Genomic DNA, 12,940 nt, shown 5'->3' with positions numbered 1-12,940 from the left:
AGGATTTTTCCCCCCTCCTTTCATTTGTGTTTTTAATTTTGTACCATCTATGTAAAATGTGTTTTTCTGGAAAAAAAATTTAAAAAAAATAAATAAAAGACCATGGGCAATGGCTGCTGGTGATGTGCTGTGTGCGGTTCCTCCTTCCCTCACGGAGGGGCTGTGGGGCTGAGAACCTCAGCCCCAAAACGGGCTGGGGGGGGAGGGGGGGGGACTGGGCTTTGGGGGCAAAAACCGAGCCCCAAGGACCCCTACACACCCCAGGGCCGGCCTGAAGCCTCCCCGCGACCACCCTGCCCCGATGGCCGCCCCCCTCCCCTCATGGCCGCCGCCATCATGGCCGCCTCCCCTCCCCCCTCCTTCTTCCCCCTTCATCCCTCGGCGCCCCGCGCGCATGCGCGCGAGCCCCCCTCTCGCCGCGCACGCGCTTCCCGCCCCTGGGCGCGGGCGGGTGACGTAAGCGGAAGGGCGCGGCCCCCTCCTGAGGAGGCAGCGGCGGCGCTGCCGGGCGAGGTAGCGCGGGGGGAGATCCGGGGGTAACCGAGGGGGGGGGGGGGGCCTGAGGGGAAAGGGGGGGACGGGGGGGAAAAAAAGGGGGACGGGGGGAGCGGGGAGACCCTTCAGGCCCGGGGGAGCCGCCTCTTGGGGTCCCTGCCGCCTCCTTGCCGCTGCCGTCCCCTCAGGAGGCCGGGCCTCGCTCCGCGCTGGGGTCTCCCCTCACGGCGGGGGTGGGCCCGGGGCCTCCCGGCCTTGCTCCGAGGCCGTGTGGGTGAGCTCCGAGGCCGTGTGGGTGAGCTCTCGGCGTCCCCCCGGTGCTCCTGGCTCGTGGGCAGGCGGCTTCTCGGTGGGGAGCGCTTCTAGAGGTGACCGCGTGAGGTTTTAGTGACAGAAGGTTGGGTTTTGTTAGCGGGCAGCGGTGGGGGAGGAGGACGTGTTTTTGGCCCGGGTTGTCTCCAGGGAGGGCTGGGAGCTGTAGAAAGAGGCCGAGGTGCGGCCTGTCCTCGCCTGAATGCTTTGTGGCCGCATCTGTGGCCGCGCGCCCCTTCCCGAGGGCACAGGTGGAGAAGGCGCGCACAGAAAGCGTGTGGTCGGTGCGATCTGAGGCTGCTCCTGCTCCTCGCTGGGGGACGGGTGCGTGGATCTGGGCTGTGACCCTGCAGCGCTCCTCAGAACTGCTGTGCCCACCTCTCTCAGGGCTCCAAGCTCAGAGAAATGACGGCAAATTTGGAAGTTCGGCAGGGTCTTGTATTTTGTTAGCTTAAACCAGGTATTAGTGTTTGATGTGTGGGTGATGTGGTTAAAAAAAAAAAAAAACAAAACACAACGTTTTTAGAGCTCTTGAGGCTGAAGTTCTCTGTTTGTGAGGGGAAAAAATTCTCAGTGGTGACTGAGCAGGGTGGTTGGTGATGTCGATGGCTGCTTCATTTGAAGGGTTTCCAGCAGAAAAGCACCGCAGGTCAGTTTGGGATCACTGCTCCATGCTGAGCCTGGTGGTAGCCTGGTGCGATGTGAGTGCTTGTTACTGTGGGTGTATACAAACTCACCAGCAATTTCTGCAAGAAGAAGCAGGAGGGATTTTTCCTGCAGCAAGCCGGTAGAGCATCAAGTCTGTTGGCATCCAGCTGGAAAATTCCAGAGCTCGTTTCTGAGCTGTTCACTTCCCCTGTTGTTTGCTTGTCCAAGCACTCGTGCAGGTGATAAAAAGGTCTCCAAAACAGCTACCTTATTTTTCCCAGGTGATTGCATGCAGTGTTGCTTTGGACTCACATGGAGTCTTCTGTACCTCTAACCATTTTATTTTCATCTTCCCCCCGAAAAACAAAAGGAGCTCTTGGTGAGACATGTCGTGGATCAGAGAAGGCGAGCTGACCATCATAGAGAGATTCTGTGCCAACATAATTAAGGTAAGGAGCGAACTTTGGTTACCTACAGTAATCAGCAATTAGCAGGCTCACCGTGGTTCGAAGTGGAGCTATCTCTGTGACCAATCTGCTGTAGGAAGATAGCGTTGCTAGCAAGGGTACATATTAATGCTGGCACTGGATGTACTTCCCTAAGCAGCATTCGGGGATGGAAAATTACTTAAGCTTAGTCTTGCAAATGAGCAGGGCTGCAGGTAGTGCTTGCCAATAATGAGCTTATGCTCCCAGGCTTCCATGTTTTGTGCCCTCGCTGATGAAAGCAGGGCACGGGAGGAGAGAGAGCAGTGAAGTGGTGGGTTATGATCTAAGAAATGAAGCCGGGTTTCTTCTGGCTGGAATAATGACCCAGCAGTTCCAGGGAAGTTCTGTCCTGGCTCAGCAGAGCCTTAGAACTAGCGCTGCTGCCCTTTTTTCAAAGGGTCTCTCTGCAGGCCTACTGAGGTCAATGGAAAGGAGTTACTCGTCTTAAAGGGGAGAAGGTCTCACGGCTTCACGTGTCCTCTCCTAAGTTAACTGCGTCTGTGAAAATGCCCCTGAAGTCTGAAACAAAAATACTTGTAACCACAGCAGCATGAAGCTCTGAGCACCTTCCTCTGCACCTGCAGAGAGGCGGTTGTGGCAGTGCTTTTCTGCCTCCTAAGTGCTACGGTTCTCTGTCATGAAACAGAAATGGGGAGGGCAAAGTTGCTTGTAGGTGTAGGCAATCGTCAATACTGAGATGTTTTAGAGGGAGACTAAGCTGGGATTACCAAAGAGGTGATTAGCATCTTTATCTTCCCAGGCTTTAAGCTGTGAGAAACCCACTGCACCCCTAGAAATACAGGGTGCTACCAGGAAGGGTGGGGCTACGCTCCATGATGCAAGATGTCAGCTTTCTGGTCTGTTTTGTTTGTCCTTACCTTCTAGGCAGGTCCGATGCCCAAGCATGTTGCCTTCATCATGGATGGCAACCGCCGTTACGCCCAGAAGTGTCACGTGGAGAGGCAGCAGGGACACTCGCAAGGCTTTGATAAGCTGGCACAGGTGGGAAGGATGTTTGCTGCCTCTGACTTGTGCTGGAAGTCAGAGATGTGTTCATCAGCTGGCTTTGTTTGCTGCTTTACTGACGTGTTCCGTCCCTTCTCTTCTCTGACGAGTCAGGCCTTGTGCCTGCAGCTGATGTTAGTCGTTTGGGGGCCTGACTTCGGCTCCCTTACTGTTGTTTTGCAGAATCATTCTGATCTCCTAATTTTTCCTCTGTTTTACACTTGATTAAAGTAACTGCGTTGCACATTTGAAGCTTAATTCTGTGATGCAGATTGAATTTATTTGAAAAGGCAAGGTAGGAATTGTCAGCTCTTGATGGTTGTTTCTCCTGATCCAGTCTTAGCGCAGTGGGAAATGACAGGAAGGTTCTAGCAGCTGAGGATATGGGTCTTGCTGAGCTGTCTGATTGTCTGTTTAGCTGGCTCGTGTTTTTAATTATATTTCGTCTCCTTGCAGACGCTGCGGTGGTGTTTAAACCTGGGTATTCGGGAGGTGACTGTTTACGCCTTTAGTATCGAGAACTTCAAACGCTCCAAGGAAGAGGTGGATGGACTAATGGATCTGGCAAGACAGAAATTTAGCCGCCTGCTGGAGGAACAGTAAGAACCCTCTCACGTCTCTTTCCTGCAGGGTGGAACAAAAGCAGATCATCATCATTAAGAGAAACCCATGTGTGGGCACGTAGTGTGTTAAGTCACTTCTTGGAGCTGGAGAACTAGTTCACATTGCGCGTGTTGATGGAACTAGTACGGACCTGAGTGAGCGTGGGGGGGGTGTTGCAGCGCACTGTTGCACAGTAACTCGGGGGTGTTTGTTTCCCCATGCCCGATGGATGAGGAAAGTGCTGTGTGGAAAGGTTGTTTATCTGATTGAAGCAAATTGGTAGGGCAGTGAAAGGGCACAACTGGAATGAAGGGAAGGAGAGGACTCCCTGGTGCACACGGCTTCATTTGTGCATGGGGAGTCCTGATCTTCTCGAGTTCTGTCTGAGCACTACAGTATGCCACGATTCAAAGAGGCCGTTTCCCTGTTTTCTAGCCAGCGTGGCCTCTTCATCAGTGATAGACCAGGAATAGTTGTGCTGTTCTGTGGGTGATCCTCAGTAATTCTGCTTTCTGTATTTTTGATTAGTTAGTTGCCTAGAGGCTGTGGTTGTATTTTAAGTTTTACACATGTGGATCTTCATAACTTCGGGTAGGCATGCCTGATTTGTGATTGTTATCTAGCCCTGTGGTTATGTCTGTACCTGAGGTGCCCGCGTGGGGGATGATCATTTTCCCTGTAGGGAATGGTTTGGGATGAACAAATCTAAGCCAGTTCTGAACGCCTGACACATCTGGTCGTTATGCTTATTTCTAATTCTTAGTTTTGCTAAAGCTGTGCCTGCTGTTTTCGTTCGGTGGCTGTTAGGCGAGGCAAATAGGGGCTGATCTGTTTGTTGCAGTCCTCACTCTTGTTGTTGGGTATAGGGAGAACCTGAAGAAACACGGTGTGTGTATCCGCGTCCTCGGAGACCTGCCACTTCTGCCCTTGGATATTCAGGAACTGATTGCCCAAGCTGTGCTGGCAACCAGGAACTACAACAAGTAAGTGATGTATGGATCAAAGTAGCTGGTACGTCATGCTCTCCTCTTTTACTTGAAGGCTGAATACTTGTCAGACACGATACCTCTTTCTTTGTCCTACAAGCACACAGAACTGTTGTACATACACCATTGTCACCTGCTGGCCCTTTACTTTTAGGTTTTCATGACTTTCTTCTCTTTTTAGGTGCTTTCTAAATGTCTGCTTTGCATACACATCAAGGCATGAAATCAGTAATGCTGTCAGGGAGATGGCGTGGGGCGTGGAGCAAGGGCTGCTTGAACCCAGGTAACTCTGGTTTTTCTGTGTGACGCTTCATAGATTAAGACTGTCTTGCTTCCTGTGATTTATCAATAACCTCCCAGAAACCAGGTGGCTTTTAAATAGATCTTATTAAACCAGTCTGACTGGAGCAAATGACTTAAAGTTACTGTGCAATGTTTGTTTTTTTTATTTCAATTGCCGTGGTGATAGATACAGAAGAAAAGATCTGTGTCTTAAGTTAAAGTGTGAAGGCAGACTTCATGCCGCAACGCTGGGCTGCTCAGTTGGCAGATTTAGCTGTGAGGTCAAACAACGGGTGAATCACTAACACTGAACTGTTCCTCTATCCTAGAGAAGATGGAGTAGTTAGCTCTCTGCTCCAGATGGAAGCCTCCACAGTCTGTTTCTACCGCTGTCTTATGTTTTAAAGAGCATCGGGGGATGCTCTGGGGGCTGAAAGAGCATTTGGAATGGCCTGTGAAGCAGGTAGCAGTGTCTGTCAGCAAGCTGAAAGCTGGCTGTGGTCCAGTCCCAGCCACCCAATTTTAACCTGCAGTCCTGAGTTTATAAAATTATTTAGTAATTCTGATTCAGTAGTGACACCTCCGTCCGCTCAGGAAAGTGATTTTAATGGGATGCATCTGTCTTCCAGTGATGTGTCTGAATCGTTGCTTGATAAGTGTCTGTACACCAGCAACTCCCCTGACCCAGACCTCCTGATTCGAACCTCCGGAGAGGTCCGGTTAAGTGATTTCTTGCTCTGGCAGGTAAAGTTTTTGTTTTTTTCCATAAAATATTCCACCTTTGCCTCAGAGAGTGTTCTGACTCCAGATGTGATGATGATGAAGGCTCTTAAACTCTCCCTGTCGGTGTTTCCTGGGATGAGGAAATCCCAGGAAGGATTTCTAGAACCTTTGGAGTGGCATTTGTCACACGCCAGCAGCTGTAGGTACTGAAGATGTAACCTTATAATGTATGTGACTAACCTTTCACCATTTCAGAAGTTTGTTTGACTTCGGTAGTGAAACAAGGCACATTCAGGATAGGTTCTAAGGACAACAAAGTTGAATCAGCATGACTGGGCTGCTAAGCTAAAATGTAGTAACTTCATGAATTTGCAATTGCAGTGTTCAAAGCTGCTTCCATTTCTCTCTCTCCTGTGGTAGGCAATTTTGAATTGTTTGTAATCCAAACTTTGTGGGAGAACCCTTGAGTCGAGCTGCTTTACTTAGTTACATTTTACGTGTGCAGTCTGGAGCCAAAAAACAATTGCCTTTAAGCAACCACATCAAATGTTCCTATTCCAGCTTAACTGGCAAGTTCGCAGAAGTTGTCTGGCCTCAGCTGCGATTGCCTACCAAGGCATCCTTCCCTTCTGCCGTATTCTTGGGCACGTGTTTACCCTGAATGGGTGGGTGTCAGTACTGCAAAGTAACATTTCCCTTGCTCCTCTTGCTGGTAGTTCTGGCAGAGGTGCATTGGAGACTGAGCTTATATGTAAGTGGCGAAGCGTTACTGAGCCAGCCGACGCTCTGGGAGTCTGGCTGGTGTGGTGCCCCTCTCCTGTGCCGTGGTTTTTGGCAGAAGCAGCAGAGGAGAACGTGCGCTTGTGCTCCTGCTTTGCCAGCTCGCAGACCAAAGCGTTGGTCCACATTTCCCTTCAGTAGCGATTGTGTGAGTCCTGACGGCCCCATAGTAGAAGGAAATTGGGCTATTCAGGGTGATTCTGTGGTATCAAAGAAAATGTCCTCACAGTGTTTTTGCATAGTATCGACTCTGAGACTTTTCCTTTAGCATTACAATTTTGAGTCATGCAGAGTTTCTTTAAGTGTTAGATTTTGTAATAATGGTCACGGGAATACATTTACTTGAAACACTGAGGGACTTAGTGGCCAAAATAAGCTTTCAAGTTAAAACCTGACATCTTTCAGCTCTAGGATGTCTGTGGCACACCACAACTCTTAAATTGATTAAGCAGTTTAAATGCCGTGAGTGGGCAGCGAGGAATATCATGAGATGTCATTTGATGAATGGCTTAAATGTCATGTCTTGATCCTCAGTTCATATGTTATTCCCTTAACACAGCCTTTGATAGTCCGATGTTGCTATTTTAGTTTTATTGTACATCTGTGATGCTTAAGCTATTAAAAATACCTCTAAAGACCTATGTAGCATTAGAGAGTATTCTGCTGGTGATTTTACAGGAATGGGTGACTGGTGTCCTAGCATTACAAACTAATTAGGCTGTACAGTGTGCGATTTCAAACTATCCTGGCTGGTATTTATTTCATTTTAAGTAGAATCTGGTAACACAGGCTAGGTGAAATCTTTATGTGAAAATCGGCATAGCTTGACCAACTGAGCTGTATCTTGGTGACTTTTTTTCCCCGTGCTAGCTGATTAAACCATTGGTAATCTTGTCTTCTGCAGACATCCCATTCATGCCTGGTGTTTCAGTCAGTGTTGTGGCCAGAATATTCCTTTTGGAACTTGTGTGAGGCTATCCTTCGGTTCCAGATGAACTACAGTGCTTTACAGGTAAGCGAGCCTTAGGGAGATGGAAAGCTCATCGCAGTTACCTGCACAGCAGCAATGTGCTGGACATCAGGTGAGAGTGTGCAGAGTGGAGACAGGAATTATTCACCTAGTGTGTTTAGTTAAGACTTTGTTTCAGTAGCAGCAGCCATTGCCAGATGTGTTGTGTCTCCTATACCTGTGTGGCTTGTTACAACACATTAGCATGGGTACAGACTCCTCTGCTTTCACGAATAACTGAAGAATCTGAAGTCACCACTGTCTCCATTGCTTATTGCCCCTCCACCAGCTGGAAGTATGTCCCCACTCCTCCTCTGGCAGGACAGAACAAGTAAACACTCCTCACTTGCTACAGGGCAAAATCAGGGAGTTTAACTCAAGCCACTTCATCAGTGGTTTCAGTGAAAGCTGCTGAGTTCACTTGGGAACAAGTGTGGGGAATTGGTAGGGGAGGACTTCTCACTCAGAGTAACTGCTGATTACAAGGAGGTGGGTTTTTTTGCATTTGAAATAAGTAATCTTGAAAGCCCAAAGCTAGAGCTTTTGAAACAGCTTACACTGGTGGAGGGGATGTTTGCCAGTTAGAAACAGATGGGGTTAGGGGCTTGACTTGCTGAGAAGCCAGAATGGGTTACAGCAGCTGTGTCTACTTAGGGAGAGTGCTGCTGCGTTCAGGGTGCTGGAGGCAGCTACAATATGGATAGGCAGCTGGATGGAAGGTTTGACAAAGTACAGAAAACATACGGTTCGGAGGCATTTGATAAAGGTATCCTCCTGTTTAATGGCAATCTTCATTTTCCAGTTTGCCTGCTGCTCAGGCAAGTTCCTCACCCCTTAGTCTGTAGGTCAGCTATAACCTGCTGTGGGTACGTGGTAGCCAGCAGGTGCTGGCAGAATTTCACTTTGTCCCGGGGTGGAAATCTTATTCTGAACGAGCTGGTGATCTTTTCACTTCTAATAAACGGAGCTACAGCAGTGGGGTGTTACCAGTTCAATGGGCTTTCTCTAGCTAGGGATGTTTCTACGCTCATTACCAGCGCAACAAAAGTTTACAGTGCCAGAGCAGAGACTGCTGACACGGACACAGTGAAAGGGTGGTGAAGAGTGGCTCAGGTTCTCATTAGAGTAATTATTACTACTTCCTCATTTGAAAGGCCACTACTCCCCCGTAGCGTGTGCGTGTCAGGTCATGTCGTAGTGACTTCTCTTAAAATGAAAAGTTAATATACCTGCATGCAGGTGTGGGTTTTGTTTGTTTCTTTGTGTGTGACGTGGGTTGCAGGGTAGGGTATCTGCAGTAAGAAGAAATTCAAGTGATGTTCTGCAAAAATACTTCAAATACTTGAAGGATAGGCAAGGATAGCTACTGTCTTTACCTTTCCCCTGCCCATCCTGCTGTGTATAGAGCTGGTAATTTATTAGGTTGCAGACGTTTGGGAATGTTGAGCACACTCTTGCTTTTTTGCTCAAGCTGATTAGCTATTAGCTCCATACCTGATCATCAGCTCGAAGAATTGCTGCATAGATCATTGTTCTGAATCCCCTAAAACCTTTCAGCTGCTGCATGAATAGGATCAAAGATTCAGTGATGACATTGGCAAGCTTATGTGCACATCTGTGGTTTGAAAGTGCTCGTGTACACCGTTCCTCTCTGATTCAGGTATCTGAGGGTTTTTTCCACAATCTGTCATGACCTTTATCTATGTTAACTGTGAGTTAATGCTTTGAGCAGGCTTGTGTCTTGGGGAGAAGGTCCTGAAGGATATCCCTATATTTTCTCTAACTGATCAAGCAGGCTGCCTTGAAGTAGGGGAGGCACACACAGAGCCACTCTTCATTTACCCTACAGATTGATTGCCAAGCAGAGGCTGTTTCTTCCATAACCTGTGCTGCCTTGCATCTGCACCACAGATGAGCTGAAAGGCCTGGTAAAGTGCTAACGCTCTGCTGCTTTTCACTCTAGAAGGCCAGAGACTCCTACATGGAGGAAAGGAAGCAACAACAGATGGAAAGGGATCAGGCTTATGTGACAAAGAAGCTGCAGCAGGAGGGTTTTGCATCCCATGGAGACTCTCAGCGTCGACGGACACTGTTGCAGAAATGCACCGCCATGCGGGAGGAGAGAATCCAGGGCTTCCTACAGGCACTAGAGCACAAGAGAGCGGACTTCTTTGAAAGATTGTGTACAGTGTCTGCATGACATAAGTGCTGGGTGGTTCTTGGGAAGACAGTTTTTAATCATGTTAGAGAGAATATCTGCTGTCCAGAGAAATTCACTTGGTGTGGTTCTGCTGTGGGGATGCAGGGCTGCTACGGGACTTTACATCCCCACTGGCACTGTCTGAGGGCAGGGACAGAGTACTGTGAACCTTCCTAGTTCTGTGAATGCTGCTGAGGAAAGTAATGCCGTCCTTCTGTCTTCCCTCCCTGCCCCTGACGATAGAGCATCCTGCTGTATCTCCGCTGCTTGGTACTTCAGAGGCCTGGTGGTTTTGTGACAAGTTAACTAAAAGGAGCCTTGCATTCTGTTAGGCTCCTCGGGAATTGGCCCAGGTTACCGATTTCAGTCATGTTAAATCAGCCTGGGCTTGAATTCTTTCTGTGACTTTGCAGTAGCAAATCCTCCAGTGAGATTTCCTCTGCTGTCCCATCCCATTTCCTTTTTGAAGAGAGAGGATTATTCCTGGTGTATAAGGGAGCCCTGTGCCAAGCACTGGCAGAGATATTTCCCACTGCCTACTTCGGGCATCTTGCCTTTTCCCCACCTTATTATGCTGGTTTTGATTTATCTGCTCTGGGCTTCCAAAAAGCTAAAGCAAGGTGTTGTCAGCCTTGCCATGAAGGAAAAAGGATACTCCAGAGCTCCATCAGGCCCTGTGATCCCTTTTCAGCAGTGCTGGGGGGGAGGAAACCCAAATGCTGGCTTCCAAACCCGGCTGGAACACACTGACTATGCTGAGGGAAAGAAGGGGGAAGGGTCCAAAGAGGCAAAGAAAAACAATTGTTTGGGAATTAACCTCATGGCTTAAAAAGGAAAAGAAGTTAGCTTAAACCAGGGGTTGGATGCGGTGTGCCAAATTCCTCTGAGACCTCTACAGCTGTGACTTAACATCCACCATCCATTTCTGGGGAATGAGGATGGGCTTAGTTCAGGAATACAGGAGCCAAAACCAGCCTCTGACCCCAGCCAAAATGATGCAGAAGTGATATAGCTGATTTTAATGGGAGTGGCCGGAGCAGCTGTGGAGTGTTACTTCTCAGTTCTCTATTAGCAGGGAGGTGGACTAGATAATTTCCAAGACTCTTTCTGTCTCTTAATTTTTCCTGGTTTCCGTCCCCACAATCAAAATAACAGGAAATGTCTTGCTTTTGTTACTGATGCACGTGCAGGTGCAGCAGTATCAGCTATTGCTGTTTTTAAAGTATTCTTTTTTTTAACCTCCAGGTGAAAATGAGAAAATGCAAATTTAAGACTTAAGTGCTGCAAACTCAGCATTTTGAATGTGATTGTGAAGAGGGTAACTACATTGTCAAACCGTGAATAAAGCATATTCATACCAAACTATTTAAAAAAAGAAGTGAACACTTAAAACTTCATAGAGCTTCATATTCGTAGGTGTCATGAAGTTGGCATCGAGGTCTAGTACATCGTTTAACCTGTGACAGGCTCTTCATCTGGTTCCTGTTAGACTGGAAAAAAATTTGAAGGCTGTGTTCTCTTTACAGTTGTGTGAGCAATTTGCTGGTATCCCAAGGCCTGGCTGAATGGAGCTCTGTGCACGTACATCCTCTTGTGTAAGTAAGCAAACAGTAGCTTGGATGAAGGGGGCCAAGGTGAAGGGAGCTGTCAACTTCAACTCCTGCTCTATTTTATTTTGTCTGCACGTTTTGGGAAGTTCTCTGTGGAAATACTTTGTACTCTCTATGAGATGAGCGCTCTCCAGTCTGCTTTGCCAGGCAGATACAGGGAGACTGGTTCTACCCAAGGATGCATTTTTGCCTTTTTAAAAAAAAAAAAAAAGCTTTTGGTTGTTCTCATGTTGTGGGTGACCAAACTGCAGTGGTGGCTTTCCAAAACGGAGTATAACTGTTGCAGGTGTGGTAACTGAAGGCTAGGAGTTACAAAAGGTTTGCAGGGAAAGTTTTAATCCCTTTCTTTGCTGTTGTGGGGGAGGGAAGAGGGTGTCAGTTCATCAAGCAGTGGAAAAAGGCTTGTTACCTCTGAGTTTTATTCCCCCTGCATCAGTTATTCTAGTGAAATACAAACTTTCCCTGTAAACCTTGCTTCCCTAGAGGTTGTGGTAAGTTACAAAGGCAAACTCTGAGTTTTCAGGAGCGCAGCTTTCCAGTCAGTCCTTAAATGACAGTTGTGGAATGAGCTACAGGCTGCTTGCAGTGAGAATTCAGCTTCCTAATTCGTGTTTATATGGTGAGGGTGTTGGTAAATCAGCACAGCTGGGGAAGTGTGCTCTCCTTGCATTTGAGGTCTGGAAGAAGCCTGAGAGCTTACCTGGTGGGGAAGGGGAAGCGCACTTGTGAAGCCGCTCTTCTGGATGAGATTCAGTTAAAGGTGTGAAGCTGGGGCAGGAGTGAAGGGAATATTTTGTAATTGGGTTTGTAGCAAACATTTGGTACCTGTGCCCAGGTGTGAGGAAGGGCTCTGGGGGGAGCCCAGCTCTGGGGGTCCCTCAGCGCAAGTAGCGGGCACTAACTTCTACCACCTGTGTGAAGTGCTCTTGGGGAAATTTCCTGCTCTTTCGCTTTTGCGTTTATTTTTGCTTTATCCTCTCCTTTCCTTCAGCTTTGGCCGCGACTCTCCCCTCCTTGATTTTTTTTGTTTTCACAGGAAAGAAGAGTGCTAACGCCCATTTTCCAGCCCGGCAGCGGGGTGGCGGTGGCAGAGGAAGAGGAGGAGGAGGAAGAAAAGGAAGAGGATGGGGGGGGGGGGGGGGAGAGGAGGAGGATGAAGATGAAGCGGCCGCGGGTGCCCGCGGAGGTGCTGAAGAACAGCTCCCCTCACCTGCACACGGAGCCGGGGGGGGGGGGGGAAGCCCCCGTTCCCCACATCGCCCCCCCCCCCCCCCCCCGCAAACCCTGTTGCGTCGCTGCAGTTCTGTGCCCTCCCCCCTTTTAAATTCATTTATTTATTAGTATTTTTTTCCACCGCCCCCTCCCCAGGGCCCTTCCCGCCCGCGGGGGCCGGGCGCGGGGGCAGGCGGCGGCCGCGGAGCGCCGTGAGGGGAGGGAAGGGGGGGGGGGGGTGAAGGGGGGGGGGGGGGGGGGGGGGGCTCGAGGCCCAGTTGCGCGCGCGCCGCCTCAGCGGCTCCCTCCCCTGCCGGCCCCCCCCCCCTCCCCTCCCCATCCCCACAGCCCACGTGACCGGCGCGGGCCAATGGGCGGGCGGGGCGGCGGGGATCCGGCTGGAACCGGTTGGGCCGCGTCCGGCTCTATATAAAACTTTATAAACACCCGATTCAAATTAGTGGGGTCGGCAGCCAGCGGAGCGAGCCGGGAGGCAGCCCCGCCGCCCGCCCGCCCTCCCGCCTTCCTGCCCGCCTGCCCTCCGCGCCGCCGGCCTCTCCCCGCTTTCCCCCTCCCCCGCTCTCCTC

General features: G+C 49.5%; 1 protein-coding gene across 3 annotated transcripts; it reads left to right on the top strand.

The window, feature by feature from the left end:
• Window positions 1–391: 391 nt before the first annotated feature.
• Window positions 392–12,310, top strand: DHDDS (dehydrodolichyl diphosphate synthase subunit). 3 transcript variants are annotated; one of them, XM_066982616.1, is made up of 10 exons: window positions 392–513; window positions 1,826–1,904; window positions 2,829–2,945; window positions 3,405–3,547; window positions 4,418–4,534; window positions 4,719–4,820; window positions 5,449–5,563; window positions 7,227–7,334; window positions 11,058–11,126; window positions 12,178–12,310. In XM_066982616.1, the coding sequence occupies exons 2-9, from the start codon at window positions 1,842–1,844 to the stop codon at window positions 11,094–11,096; spliced, it is 804 nt and encodes a 267-aa protein (XP_066838717.1). In that variant the 5' UTR covers window positions 392–513; window positions 1,826–1,841; the 3' UTR covers window positions 11,097–11,126; window positions 12,178–12,310. The 3 variants fall into 3 exon arrangements, with proteins under 3 accessions (XP_066838717.1, XP_066838716.1, XP_013055098.1); XM_066982615.1 differs by lacking the exons at window positions 11,058–11,126; window positions 12,178–12,310 and adding an exon at window positions 9,295–10,893; XM_013199644.3 differs by lacking the exons at window positions 392–513; window positions 11,058–11,126; window positions 12,178–12,310 and adding exons at window positions 935–1,736; window positions 9,295–10,893.
• Window positions 12,311–12,940: the final 630 nt, after the last annotated feature.

Source organism: Anser cygnoides, chromosome 24 (assembly GCF_040182565.1).
Source record: "Anser cygnoides isolate HZ-2024a breed goose chromosome 24, Taihu_goose_T2T_genome, whole genome shotgun sequence".
Classification (NCBI taxonomy): domain Eukaryota; kingdom Metazoa; phylum Chordata; class Aves; order Anseriformes; family Anatidae; genus Anser; species Anser cygnoides.
Note: the sequence above shows the minus strand (reverse complement) of the source record. Positions and strands in the feature narration are given on the sequence as shown.